This window comes from Aegilops tauschii, chromosome 4, assembly GCF_002575655.3.
Source record: "Aegilops tauschii subsp. strangulata cultivar AL8/78 chromosome 4, Aet v6.0, whole genome shotgun sequence".
Taxonomy (NCBI): domain Eukaryota; kingdom Viridiplantae; phylum Streptophyta; class Magnoliopsida; order Poales; family Poaceae; genus Aegilops; species Aegilops tauschii.
The window spans coordinates 527,435,186-527,450,288 of record NC_053038.3 but is presented as its reverse complement, the minus strand read 5'-3'; the positions used below and the strand labels follow the sequence as shown (position 1 = coordinate 527,450,288).

Genomic DNA, 15,103 nt, shown 5'->3' with positions numbered 1-15,103 from the left:
CAAAGTTTCTATCGGAGAAAAGATAATGAAAACGTGCATCAACCCCTATGCATAGATTATCCCAATGTCACCGCGGGAATCCGCGAGTTGAATGCCAAAACACATATCAAGTGAATCAATATGATACCTCATTGTCACCTCAAGTATTCATACCGCAAGACATACAGCATGTGTTCTCATATCTGAATATTCAATCCGACAAGACAAAACTTCAAAGGGTAAAGATTCAATTCATCACAACAAGGGTATAGAGGGGAGAAACATCATATGATCCTATATTAACAAAGCCCATGATATAGATCACGAGAGAGGGAGATATTAAACACATAGCTACTGGTACAAACCCTCAGCCCCGAGGGTGGACTACTCCCTCCTCAGCGTGGTGGCCGCCCGGATGATGAAGATGGCCACCGGAGACGATTCCCCCCCTCTGGCAGGGTGCCGGAACAGAGCTAGATTGGTTTTCGGTGGACACAGAGCCTTGCGGCGGCGGAACTTCTGATCTAGGTTAACCCTGATGGGTTTTGGAATCTTTGGGGATTTATAGTGTAAAGAGGGGGTGCGGGAGGCCACCGAGGTTGGCACAACCCACCTGGGCGCGCCAGGGGGCCCTGGCGTGCCCTGGTGGGTTGTGCCCCCTCGGGGCACCCCCCAGTTGCTGCTCTGGCCCAATGGATGTCTTCTGGCCCATAAAAGATCTCCGTGGAGTTTCGTTGCGTTTGGACTCCGTTTGGTATTGATTTCCTGCGATGTAAAAAATAAGCAAAAAACAGCAACTGGCACTGGGCACTCGGTCAATAGGTTAGTCCCAAAAAATGATATAAAGTTGCTATAAAATGATTGTAAAACATCCAAGAATGATAAAATAACAGCATGAATACTTCATAAATTATAGATACGCTGGAGACGTATCAGTAGGTATTCCTGGATCTCCAAGTTTTTCAGTAATCTTTCCTTCAAAAGAATAATTTGCAAGCATCGTAGATATCTCGGCATTTGCAATCTTCCTCTTGTTAGTAACAATATATTTCATATACTTGGAATAAGGGGGAACTTTAATAGCATCAGCCAAAGGAATTTGCAAGTAGAGAGGTCTAAGCAAATCAACAAATCTAGCAAAATGTTCATCATCTTTAGTCTTAGAAAGCCCATTACAAAAAGGCATGGTTTTTTTAACCCATGGCTCTTTTTCTTTACCATGCTTCCTAGCTTCTTTGTTTCTCTTATCATGTTTCTTTGTTTGAACATCTTCCTCTATAGCAGGTTGTACTTCTCCCTCATTTTCTTACCAGACTCTATAACATCATCATTATTATCATCTTGTTGAGGGGGTTCTTGTTCATCCCCACTATTAGGATTCTCTTAAGCTTCATTAACAATATATTCACATCTCGTTGACGGGATGTGAATGCCGCTTACTTAGCCTCCTTGGCAACTATATGAGGACTCTATTTTATTTAAAAACTTTTAGATCTAATTATTTTATTAAAACAGCAAGTAAAACAAAAATAAAATGACATTCTAAGAATAGCACAACTCATGTGAAGAAGCAAAAACTTAGGCTCAACCAATACTAACCGATAATTGTTGAAGAAGAAAGGTGGGATGCCTACCGGGGCATCCCCAAGCTTAGATGCTTGAGACTTCTTGAATATTATCTTGGGATGCCTTGGGCATCCCCAAGCTTGAGGTTTTGTGTCTCCTTTATTCTTCCCATATCACGGTTTTCCTAAATCTCGAAAGCTTCATCCACACAAAACTCAACAAGAACTCGTGAGATAAGTTAGTTTAAACCAATGCAAAAACCTTATCAATCTCTACTGTAGCAAATCACTAAAATTATTATTCAACATTGCATGCTAAATGCCTCTGCATATTTAACACTCCAATCCTCAAATAGAATTAATCATTAAACAAGCAAACATATGCAAACAGTGCAAACATAACAGCAATCTGCCAAAACAGCACAGTCTGTAAAGAATGCAAGAGTATCAATACTTATTCAACTCCAAACTTTATGAAATTCTACCACATTGTAGAAAATTTATCAGAGCTTATTATGCAAAAAGTTTCAACATTTTATCACATTCTGACTTTCCTCGGGAATTTTTGCAACATCGATAAACTTTCTGTTTTCAAACAGCAACATGTATACTTGCAAGATAAGCATGGCAAAGGCTATCAATGCCACTTTTATTGAACTAAAGGAAAACATAAAGCAAATACTAACAAAATAAAATGACGCACCAAGCAAAACACATATCATGTGACGAATGAAAGCATAGCTCCAAGTGAGGTTACCGATGATGTTGGAGATGAAAGAGGGGATGCCTTCCGGGGCATCCCCAAGCTTAGTTGCTTGGATATTCCTTGGATATTACCTTGGGGGTGCCTTGGGCATCCCCAAGCTTAGGGTCTTGTCACTCCTTATTCTCCTCATATCGATATCTCACCCAAACCTTGAAAACTTCAATCACACAAAACTTAACGGAACTTCGTGAGATGGGTTAGTATGATAAAGACAAACCATTCACTTTGGTACTGTCAAAGACAAGATTCATAATTGTTCTCACACAATGCCTACTGTACCTCATCATTCCACAATTTATATTGAGCAATATAAGCCATAGAAACTAGAAAACAAGCAAACTATGCATTGAAAACAGAATCTGTCAAAAACAGAACAGTACGTAAAGATCTGAATATTAGTCATACTTATGCAACTCCAAATATCCTGAAAATTTTGGAAAACGTAGAAAATTTGTATATTAATCATCTGTAAAAAATTCAGAATTTTTAAACGCTCCAGTGAATTTAAACAATTCTGTTTTTTGAGGCAAAAGTTTCTGTTTTTGCACAGATTCTAGTCAACTATCATCCACACTATCCCAAAGACTTTACTTGGCACTTTATTGAAACAAAACCTATAAAACATGGTTACTACAATAGCCTAAACATGTGAACACACAAAAACAGTAGGGGTAAATCTTGGGTTGTCTCCCAACAAGCACTTTTCTTTAATGCCTTTTAGCTAGGCATGATGATTTCAATGATGCTCGCATAAAAGATAAGAATTGAAATGTAAAGAGAACATCATGCATCATAAGTTCCTCTCTCATAATAATTTTCAGTAACATCATGAATAGATTCATCAATATAACCATTACATAAAGCATTCTTTTCATGATCCACAAGCATAGAAAATTTATTACTCTCCACATAAGCAATTTTATTCTCATTCATAATAGTGGGAGAATCATAGGAAACTCGAATACTATAGATTGTTCCCACATTAAAAGATCAATGTTCAGTAAAAGGATATTCAAAATTATGACAATAATTATCACTACTTTTTATAACATAAGTATCATTACAATAATCATCATAAGTAGCAACTTTGTTCTCATCATAGATAGGAGGCATGCAACCATCATAGAAAGTTTGATCATTCAAAGTAGGGTGCTAAAAAGATCATTTTCATTAAACATAGCATCCCCAAGCTTGGGACAAACATTAATTGCAGCAAATAGATTCTCAAACATGTCATTCTCATCAAACATAGCATCCCCAAGCTTGTGGCTTGGCATATCATAAGTATAATCACTCTCATCATTAATAGTATGAATAGCACCAACGGTATAACAATTGTTATCATCATAATTTCCCATGTTGGTGCCAAAAAGATTTCCAAGATTATAAGAAGAATCATTATCTTCCCAAACATAATCATCACAACAAGCAATAGGCATAACAAAATCATCATCAAGTGCATCATCTTCCACAATTATTTTTGATTCATTTTGATGAGGCACAACAATAATAGGATCAACATTATTTGGGAGAGATACCTTTTTACCTCTATTCTTTCTTCTTTTCTTCTTCTTCACCACATCATGTGTGGGTTTAATTAATCTTTTCAAGCTTCTCATTGATGAGATTGGTTGGGTAGGAAGCTCCTCCTCGTTACCTGATTCATCATAATAAACACTAGGAGGGTATTGGGAAATATTTTCCCTTTCATTAGTACTCTCTTCATATTCTATTTGTTTTCTTGACTTTAGATAGTTGGCAATATAAGGATTCTCAATGCAATTTACCGCACAAAACATATAAATTTCTTCTAGATCAAAATCAAGAAACCTCTCAAGATTAAATTTTGGAATACCCTTAGTTATATGTTTCATTTCTTCATACCCCAAAAGAATACTAAGCTCTTTATGATGCTGAAGGGTAATCAAGTTCACAATTTTTGGACACGATTTGATCATGAAAGAATTTGCATTGGAGATTTAAATGACCATGTTAATTGCAAAGTTCACAAGGATGGCGAAAAAAATTAAATCTTTTAGCACAATTATCTAGCCTCTCTTGCAACCTTTTCGTTTCTAAAAATTTATGCTTCTTACAAAATTTATCTCCCCTTTTTGGTGTGCAAAGGCGCTCCCAATTCACTCCACAAAAAGTGACATGCTTATAAGAAACATTTTTTTCATGACTTATGCAATCATCATTAGCATTTTGGATATTCAAAGAACTCACACTAACAACATTGCAATCATGCTCATCATTCAAACATTTTGTGCCAAACATTTTATTGACTTCTTCTTCTAACAATTGAGCATAATTTTCCGATCCATCATTTTCAAGAAAGATATTATAAAGATGATCAATAATATGATGCAACCTCCATTCCATTTTTTATGTAGTTTTATTTTATAAACCAAACTAGTGATAAAACAAGAAACTAAAAGATTCAATTGCAAGATCTAAAGATATACCTTCATGCACTCACCTCCCCGGCAACGGCGCCAGAAAAGAGCTTGATTTCTACTACGCAACTTTATTCTTGTAGACATGTATTGGGCCTCCAAGCGCAGAGTTTTGTAGGACATTAGCAATTTTCCCTCAAGTGGATGACCTAAGGTTTATCAATCTGCGAGAGGTGTAGGATGAAGATGGTCTCTCTCAAACGACCCTGCAACCAAATACAAGAAATCTCCTGTGTCCCCAACACACCCAATACAATGGCAAATTGTATAGGTGCACTAGTTCGGTGAAGAGATGGTGATAAAAGTGTAATATGGATGGGAGAAATATATTTTTATAATCTGAATAAATAAAAACATCAAGGTAGCAAATAGTAAACGGGCACAAAAACGGTATTGCAATGCTTGAAAACAAGGCCTAGGGTCCGTACTTTCGCTAGTGCATTTTCTCAACAGTGCTAACATGGTTGGGTCATATGATTGTCCCTCAAAGTGCAATAAAGAATCACTCACGAGTTCCTATTAGCGGAGAACAAAAGATATAAATTGTTTGTAGTGTACGAAACCACCTCAAAGCTATTCTTTCCGTTTGATCTATTCAAGAGTTCGTACTAGAATAACACAAAGCTATTCTTTCCGTTCGATCTATCCTAGAGTTCGTAATAAAATAACGCCAAGCAAGTTCATATTCATAATACTCAATCCAACACAAGGAACTGCAAGGAGACCCCAAAGTTTCCATCGGAGAAAAGATAATGAAAACATGCATCAACCCCTATGCATAGATTATCCCAATGTCACCGCGGGAATCCGCGAGTTGAATGCCAAAACACATATCAAGTGAATCAATATGATACCTCATTGTCACCTCAAGTATTCATACCGCAAGACATACATCATGTGCTCTCATATCTGAATATTCAATCCGACAAGACAAAACTTCAAAGGGTAAAGATTCAATTCATCACAACAAGGGTATAGAGGGGAGAAACATCATATGATCCGACTATATTAACAAAGCCCATGATATAGATCACGAGAGAGAGAGAGAGAGAGAGAGATTAAACACATAGCTACTGGTACAAACCCTCAGCCCCGAGGGTGGACTACTCCCTCCTCATCGTGGTGGCCGCCGGGATGATGAAGATGGCCACCGGAGATGACCCCCCCCCCCTCCGGCAGGGTGCCGGAACAGAGCTAGATTGGTTTTCGGTGGATATAGAGCCTTGCGGCGGCGGAACTTCCGATCTAGGTTAACCCCGATGGGTTTCAGAATATTTAGGAATTTATAGTGTAAAGAGGGGGTGCGGGAGGCCACCGAGGTGGGCACAACCCACCTGGGCGCGCCAGGGGGCCCTGGCACTCCCTGGTGGGTTGTGCCCCCCTCGGGGCACCCCCCAGGTGCTGCTCTGGCCCAATGGATGTCTTCTGGCCCATAAAAAATCTTCGTGGAGTTTCGTTGCGTTTGGACTCCGTTTGGTATTGATTTCCTGCGATGTAAAAAACAAGCAAAAAACAGCAATTGGCACTGGGCACCGGGTCAATAGGTTAGTCCCAAAAAATGATATAAAGTTACTATAAAATGTTGTTAAACATCCAAGAATGATAAAATAACAACATGAATACTTCATAAATTATAGATACGCTGGAGATGTATCAGTAGGTATTCCTTGATCTCCAAGTTTTTCAGTAATCTTTCCTTCAAAAGAATAATTTGCAAGCATCATAGATATCTCGGCATTTGCAATCTTCCTCTTGTTAGTAACAATATATTTCATATACTTGGAATAAGGGGGAACTTTAATAGCATCAGCCAAAGGAATTTGCAAGTAGAGAGGTCTAAGCAAATCAACAAATCTAGCAAAATGTTCATCATCTTTAGCCTTAGAAAGCTCATTACAAAAAGGCATGGGTTTTTTAACCCATGGCTCTTTTTCTTTACGATGCTTCCTAGCTTCTTTGTTTCTCTTATCATGTTTCTTAGTTTGAACAGGAACACTTCCTCTATAGCAGGTTGTACTTCTCCCTCATTTTCTTATCAGACTCTATAACATCATCATTATTATCATCTAGGATTCTCTTAAGCTTCATTAACAATATGAGGTTCTCTAGAACTATCATAAGCAGGTTCAACGTGCCCAGGCTTCTTTTCCTTATTCTTTCTAGATGAACAAAAAACATTACTATCCACATTTCGAGAATCTTGTTCTATTCTTTTATGGTGTCCTTCAGGATATAGAGATTCTGGAGTATGGGCAACTCATGTAGTAAACACATAAGCATCATACTTCTTAGCAGATTTAGCCATATCCCGTAATAAATCTTGTTGAGCACTCATCACTTGTTTAAGTTGAACTTGTATCATTCTGGGCACCGCCACCAAAGATGGAGGGGAGCCAGGTAGAACTAGTAGACTCCCAAGGGTGCGGGGAGGAGAGAGAAAGAAGAAAATGTGGAGAGGAGCTAAGGAGTCCAGGAAAGTACAAAGTGCCCCCAAAGTCCCATATGCTCCCATGCTCCAACATTCAGAAATTCAAATTTGAATACCCCAAAAATATAAAAATAAATTGGATGTTCACAAGACATATATGTCTACATCCCCTAAAAAGTTCATGCCAAATTCGAAATGCACACAGAGAAACAAAAATGACAAATCCGGCACGAATAGTGTCACAAAAAAAAAGGAAAAAACAGTATTCACATCTAGATTTGTCTTGTTTTATTTCCCCATATGTATTTTGATTTCAGATTTGAAATATTTAGGGATAACATATACATGTCTTGAGAACAATCACAAAAAAATTGAATTTTTTGACACAATCAAATTTGATATTTTTTTTAACATGGGAGCATAGGGTGTGTTTGGTAGGATGCATGGAGGGTGCATGAGGGCCAATCCGACCCACTTTTGCTTGTTTGGTAGGGTGCACGGGCTCACCTGGACTATGCCCATCTGATGCAAATAAGGGCCCTCGGCCCTGCCCATCTCGTCCTCACCCACCAGACCACGTCCAAATATGTTTAAACTTTCAAAAAAATGTTCATAATTTTTAAAAAACAAAAAATGTACATAATTTCAAAAAAAATGGAAAAATTCGGAATTTCCAAATTTGTTTCAATTTTCAAAAAATGTTCACAATTTCAAATTTTGTTTACATTTTCAGAAAAAAAAAATTAAAAAATATTTAGAATTTCAAATTTTGTTTAAATTTTAGAAAATGTTTAGAATTTCAAATTTTATTTAAATTTTTAAAATATGTTCTGAATTTCAAAAAAATAAAATTTCCAAAAAAGTTCAGAATTCCAAAATATGTTTAAATTTTAAAAAATGTGCAGATTCAAAATTTATTTAAATTTTTAAAAAAATTCAGAATTTCAAATTTTATTTAAATTTTCAAAAAAGTTCAGAATTCCAAAATTTATAGAAAATGCTTATAATTTCAAATTTTGTTTAAATTTTCAATAAAAAATCAGAATTTAAAAATATATTTAAATTTTTGTTCAGGTTTTTAAAATTTTGTTCACCATTCAAAAAGTATATTCGGAATTCAAAATTGTTCAGCATGTCTAAACAGATGCAGGCTGACAAACAAAGTCTCGACTCAGCATGTCTTAGCGCATACACCGCTGCCAAACAACAGCAAAATGCATGGACTCAGGATGTCTACACTCAGCATGTATGAAAGGAGAAGAACTAAGCTAGGTCCATACATCTTGCCAAACACACCCTAATATTTTCCCCTAGGAGACTCGACTCTCAAGGGTACAAGGAGGAGAGAGAAAGAGAAGGAAAATGAGGTGCAGTTTCTTTTTCTTGGACTAGTCCTTCAGCGTCATTTTGACAACATATAGGGAAAGAAATTTTGAGTTAAAATAAGGCTATAACTTGAAATGATTTGAACAAACTGAGTAGATACATAGAGATAAGTTCAAATAATTTGAACAAACACGAATAGATAGATAAGAGATAAGTGATAGAGACAACCAAAAGGTGCAACGGTTTCACTAGGACATCGACCCAAATACAACAGAGGTTCGAATTTGGGCAAGTCAAAATACAGGACAGAACATACAAACATTTGAACTAGATGACAGTACAAACTCATCTTCTCATCCGTCGTCTTTTACATACTTGAAGGTATATATGTGTTACAGGTACAAAACAATGCCGCCTATGATTCGGATGGGTAACCACATTACTCTACACAAACTCTGAAAATTCACATCGGAGCAGTCAAGGGGAGGGAGGGGTACATAAAAATCAACTGTGGTGGGTTTTTTTGAATTGACACAGAATACATATTGATATACATGTCGCACTGTCCAGACACAGCTAGTCACACACACAACAAGGCATCATCGATCAGCCGGTGACGATGCCCGCCAGGACATCGCTCTTCCCTCTTGCGAATATGGTGTACACCAGCCGTATGGCGTCCAGCCAGCCGTCGAGAGACTCCCAGGTATCAGCAACCTGACATGACGAAAAAGGAGAGGCGAACAGTGAGCTCGAAAACCAACAACACTTTTAAGACATCAGGCCAAGAGGAGTAGAAGTTTAGGAGGCGCGTACCAAGAACACGGGCCCATGCGTTGTGTTTATACAAAGGCCGGCACCAGGGGGCAGGGTCAGATCGGAGCATGTGGACACTGAAACTATGTCAGCGACGTCTACCTTGATAAACCTTTTGGCTTTCTCCACGAGCGCGTTTACTTTCACAGGTGCGCTTTCGGAATCATTGACCTTACATTTGTGATTAAAAACTCAGTACTCAGTGGTATACAACAAAGATGGATCCTAGCAGTGATATGAATAGTCACACAGGTAGGCTATGCGTTATCATCAGTATCACAAGTACCTGCTGGAGTTCCGTATGGTTTAAGATGAACTGTGACCTCTCCCAATGTTTGTGTGGTGCAATGGGGTCGTCTGCCGGAGGAGCAGTCAAATATCCCACTTTCAAATATGGCAACGGTAGCTGCAAAGCAAAGCATAGCAGCAAGGATGTCACAAACTCCATAGTTACGAGTTGCTGATTTTGACAAAGATATGGTCTGAACAAGACTGGGCCAACATATATGCATAATTACCAAAAAATATATAAAGCAAAAGGAGGATGAATATTGTGCTCAGTGTTCGCACACTGAGGGCGCACTCACATATTTTACTGGAAAGGCACACTACAAGTTCAGAGTTTACATTCTGTAATTTGCTGAATCATCTTAACAAAAGGAGGCATTTCATGATTTGTCTGCTTCTATAGTTAGATTAGACTAGTTTTTATGTTCCACTTTGTGAGCAACATAATCAAGTCAATTGCATTTCAAATAACTGTGCATAACGTTTAGAACATGATGGATAACTCGCGGCTAGCTAAAGGAACTGAAATATTACAGCTGCCAACGTACCATTGAGCGGACCAACCGTAGAGCACTGCGATAAACCTGAATTATGCAAAACAACAGCATTTCAGTAGGTGTTGACAACTGTCATGCCTAAATATCATTAATGAGTAACCAACAACTGGAAATTAAGCTTCTAGACACATCGTGCTGAAAGGCCCACAATCATGCATATGACAACTATGGATTTGCTCATTTTAGAAAAGCCATAAGGCGCTATCAAAGCCCATGGGCTACTGAAAACTGGAAGCAATAAAAATGGTAGACTGGCTTACAAGTATAACAATCAGAAAGTACTGAAATGGGTGACGAATAAACAGTTCTACATCAACAAATATAACATTGTGTTAAGATATTATTACAATCAAGGGCAAAAAGTAGGACTTTCACAAATTACGGAAATAGAATAAAGCTAAGTTAGAACATTTGATGGCACGGAATGACTGAATTGCTTAAAATTACAATGTCAAATCTCAAGCTTCCAGAAAGAACCAATAACAAAATCAGCAAGCAGCACAGTGGCAAATGAAGAAATCCACATACCGAATAATTTGGCTTCAATGCATGAGCAGCTGCAACGTAAATAGCAGACTGACTATACAGGTCATTAGGAGAGGTATCGGCCCCTCCAGACCTCGAGGTATCCTCTGCCAAGCCATACTGCAGCACAAAAAGGAAGCAACAGGGCCCACATAGTTGCATAAGGTAACATGCATTCAAATTGAAGCGGTGCTGTTCACCGTTTCAGTCACTATCAAATAGACCAAGGAAACACACCAGGACAGTTCCAAGGTTGTAAATAGCCCGGTGGAAGTCGAACTGCAACTGGATGGCAGAACGAAACTGTGCCACAAAACAAAAGAAACTTAGTTTCAACACTTCCTTGAATATACATTTTGTGATAAAGCACTGCACAGAAGTAATGCTCAGAAGTAATTTCCGCGAAGATGGAAAGTGGAACTACCTTACTTATAGCTGTTTTTATGATTGTTTGCTTGTCTTTAGCAGGAACAATCGCGCTCAATTCCTGCGTCACAAGTTTGTACCCTTGAAAATGAGTGAAAAGCAAAATGTGTGGATGAAGAGTTGGTCATTTCTGATATTACAGTGCACAAGCTAATATACCTGTAGTCCAAGGCCCCAGTTATTGAGAGCCTGCAATCAAAGAGACAGACACACAATAACTGAGACATGAAGATTAATGGCCATAAATTTAGAGGATTGATGGAAAGCGAGAAGAAATTAACTACTTCATGCAAGATCATGGAATTTGAATTTAAAGGTCTTATTTCAGAGAACTGAACTGACATACAAAATGTAAAGCAATTTAACTTGATGTATCAAATATGAGAACTTTATGTAACTTGGGCATAAATGGATAGAATCATTTAAACAGTGTTCTCAGAAGAGGTCATCTAACGGAGATGTAAGGCATTGATATTTTATCCAGAGGATGTATACAAAATCATACAGGTTGACTGCTCAAAAGCAACTGTACAAACTCTCACAAGGTTTCTCCAGTGCAACCTTATAACTATGGTAGTGTGGAGTAATAGCTCAAAGAATATCTGTGTGATATCATATGTTTGGTGATCGTGTGTGTTTATGTTGCCGGTATTCGTGATGACTATTGCTCACACCATATTCCAACGGTTTCCTACGGTGAACTTTTTACCACGTTATTTAACTCCAAAACTTCAAAATTAGGAGAAGCATTTATTATTTACCATAAATCAGTCAAGAAAGTCAGTACTCACCTGGGGACTGTTCCAACTTAACTGGACTGCCTTGTCGTAGTTCCTTATAGCCTGAAAAGGAAGACAACAATGAGTATCTAGTAACTCATCAAATCCAGCATTTGAACAATATAGTATTATTTTTAATGTAGAAAAAAATGGTCAGGACATTTTTCCAATGTAATGGTAAAAAATCAGGAATGTTATCTACTAGTTAAGAAGCATACCCTTATTCTTAAGAAAGAATAATATGCACCAAGAAGGAAATGGTAAGGGACTAAATTATATTTTGCTTCATGCTGGGAGTTGCAACTTGATTTCTAGACTACTACCATTTGACAGCGTAACTATGTAATCAAGATCTTTAAAATAAATATTATTAGATCGAAAGTTCAGTTAGCGACTTAAGAAAACAGCATTGCCCCTTTTCTACTGACAATCTGAACAACACCAAAACTAGAACAGTGGATGGGAACTTGAAATATAACAGAACAGGGGTTTTGAACCTTTTGCCCTTTGGTCTAGCATAGTAAAAACAGAACCATCGCAGAATGCAAGCAAACTTTATTAACATTGTTTATGACCTGCTGCCAGAGTTCTTCAGCCTCTTTGGTACGCCCACGCATTTTGGCCCGATCAGCTATAGCAATAGCCCAGTTGTAATATGCCTAAAAGGATAAGAAAGAGGCACGAGAAGTTGAGAACTGTGATGTTTCTCAGCAGAGTAGCAAGTTAGCATGAGGAATAAATGCATAAATGATATTCACGTGCGTCTCATTGAATTCTAAACAAAATTAGTAGTCCATGCTATGGCACTATGGCACCAACTCTCTTTGGTATAACAAGGCAACAATCTTAGCAATTTCCAATAGAGGCCAGAAGATGAACCAATAAACTCGGAGTGGTGAACTTACATCATACAGTGTTGGGCAAAGTCGTGTAGCTTCAGCATACTTCTTGCAAGCCTCCTCAAGCAATGAATCTTTCGAAGAATCAGAATTAGGATCCACGTTGTCAGCACTTTCCTGCAAATATATTTGAAAAAGGTTAAAACATTTCTCTTGCAATGTTAATTTCAGTAGCATGCTTTAGGCAACAGAATAGATGAAGTCCTGCAAAGGTCATTTTTAAGCAATGCATGAGCTGGTGCGTACTGTAAATAAGGAATGAACTTTTACCTGGAGAACTAGGGCCCAGTTATAATATGCATCAGGGTCTTCTGGATTTCTTTCAATGGCGCTAATATATCTGCAAAATGTACAGTTAGAAAACATGCAAAGTTTGAGCTAATTATAATATTACTACAAGATTGGGTTAATCAGGTGAGTAAAACCAAAACCTTTTCGCTGCAAAGGTAAGAATACGTTGGCGAGAGCGACCTTCCTCATCAACTCCAGTGACACTATTTATCAAGTCCATGGCAACATCATGATGGGTTGAGAGTTGCAGGCTGTCCTGGCTGAAATGGACAAATGGAAGGGTTTTATAACTTGTATTTATCATAGCTAATTCAAGAATATGTCAATAACCGAATGCTTAAATGTTATACTCTACTATTTCCCTTTTGGCAGAAGATAAATTGGCAGTGCCAGTTGTTAAGAAGGCAACTTGTAGTCACATGAGGCCATGGGCCAATATATACACGTACTGGACTGGTCTAATACATGGAAAACTGGAAACTAAATACATATCTAAACCTAAGGAAAAGTAGCATCAAAACAATAACTATATTGGTTGATAACATAATTTGGACTAATCAAGCACCCATAGCATAGTAAATGTGTGCTGCTACAGGCTTTGCAGTGCGTCAGTCCCCTGCACCCCGCAACTGCAACTATTTCCTCCATCCAATTCTGTATCCCATGAGCGGCGCCTGGCGCTACAGCTACTTGTCCCGCCCACTCGGATAAGTTCTCCTCCACCCCCACTTCCCACTAGCCACTGACGCTTCGCTGACCCTCCTCTCCCCCACTGCCGCCTTCTCCTCCAGCTCCACCGTGTCGCAACCTCCCTCCAACTAGGTGCTAGTTGGACTAGTCAAGCATCCATAGTATATTAAGTTGGCGCTGGTACAGGCTTGCAGTGCGGCAGCCCCCTGCGCCACGAAACTCCATCCGTTTCCTTTTCTGCCCCCACCAGCGGCGCCCAGCATCTATTTTGGAACGGAGGGAGTAGTCAATTAACCCGTCCTGCAAAATGACATGACGGATCCAGCCTGAAACTGAAACATCTAACAAGTGAGCCGGCCAAGCAACCCATATGCGCAATTGGAAGCAGCAAGCAAGCAAGCAATTCAGGTTCAGCGCAGCAGCAGCAACGACCACCATACAGACAGAGCTAAGCAGTAGCAGCGCAATTACACATAAACTACATTAGAGATCTGATGAAGGACGCTCTGCAACCAAGCGGCAGCAGCGCAACCGCTTGGGGCGATCGAGATCCGGACGGGCCGGCGCGGGCAGGGAGGGAGCGGGCAGTGACCTGGAGCGCTCGGGGGTGGCGGATCCGGCCCCATTCCCGTCGGCGGCGAAGTCGGATCTCCCGGCGGCGGCGGCCTCCCCTAGCAGCTCCCCCATGGTGTAGGGGCGCCAGCCGTCCGCGTTGGTCCCCGCGCCCTTGGGAGGCTCCGATCTCGCCGGGACCTCCTCTGCAGCCGCCACCTCCTCTGCCGCCGGCGCCTCCGCGGCAGCGGGCGACGGCTGGTCCGGGTCCCCGGCGCCGTTAGGGAGCTCCGGGTCGGCGGGCTTGGGCTGCGTGGACTCCTCCATGTCCGGCATCGGCCGAGAGATCTCCAACTGTGCTGTGCTGTGGGGGTTGAGATGAGAGCAGGAGGGAGGGCGACTGATGACGACGACGGAAGGAGAGCCTTGCCACGTCCTTGGCCCCACTCGTCACTGTGCAATGCGCTCTGCTACAAGCACGATGCAAACTTTTTTTTTTCTTTTCCGAAAAGGAGCACGATGCAAACTTGTGGGTTTCCGTGGCATCTCCAAACCGGACCCTCAAATCCCCGCATCCGACCAGACACAATTTACCAACCAACACGGGACCCATCAGTACACAGAGCGGTCCGGATTTCCGTTTTCTCGCAAATTGAAACCAAACAAAGAGAGACTTTGCGGGTGTCCGGACATCCTCATAATAAACCAAGATACCCCACCTCTTCGTCCGGACGGCGGAAGTCCGCTGGCCATTGTT

General features: G+C 39.9%; 1 protein-coding gene across 1 annotated transcript; it reads right to left on the bottom strand.

Moving 5' to 3' along the window:
• Positions 1-8,822: 8,822 nt before the first annotated feature.
• Positions 8,823-14,810, bottom strand: LOC109762935 (protein HLB1). The gene is made up of 14 exons (XM_020321818.4): positions 14,387-14,810; positions 13,245-13,364; positions 13,084-13,153; positions 12,820-12,930; positions 12,490-12,573; positions 11,927-11,977; positions 11,295-11,324; positions 11,134-11,196; positions 10,947-11,012; positions 10,713-10,829; positions 10,176-10,211; positions 9,626-9,745; positions 9,340-9,510; positions 8,823-9,240 (listed from the first exon to the last, which is right to left on the bottom strand). Exons 1-14 carry the CDS (start codon positions 14,680-14,682, stop codon positions 9,130-9,132), a joined length of 1,446 nt encoding a protein of 481 aa, XP_020177407.1. The 5' UTR covers positions 14,683-14,810; the 3' UTR covers positions 8,823-9,129.
• Positions 14,811-15,103: the final 293 nt, after the last annotated feature.

Coding starts and splice junctions, on each gene's coding strand:
- LOC109762935 (XM_020321818.4), bottom strand. CDS start 14,682: ATGCCGGACATGGAGGAGTCCACGCAGCCCAAGCCCGCCGACCCGGAG. Junction 13,154..13,244: donor CTTACCTTTGCAGCGAAAAG/GTTTTGGTTTTA, acceptor TACATTTTGCAG/ATATATTAGCGCCATTGAAA. Junction 10,212..10,712: donor CATTGAAGCCAAATTATTCG/GTATGTGGATTT, acceptor TGCATAATTCAG/GTTTATCGCAGTGCTCTACG.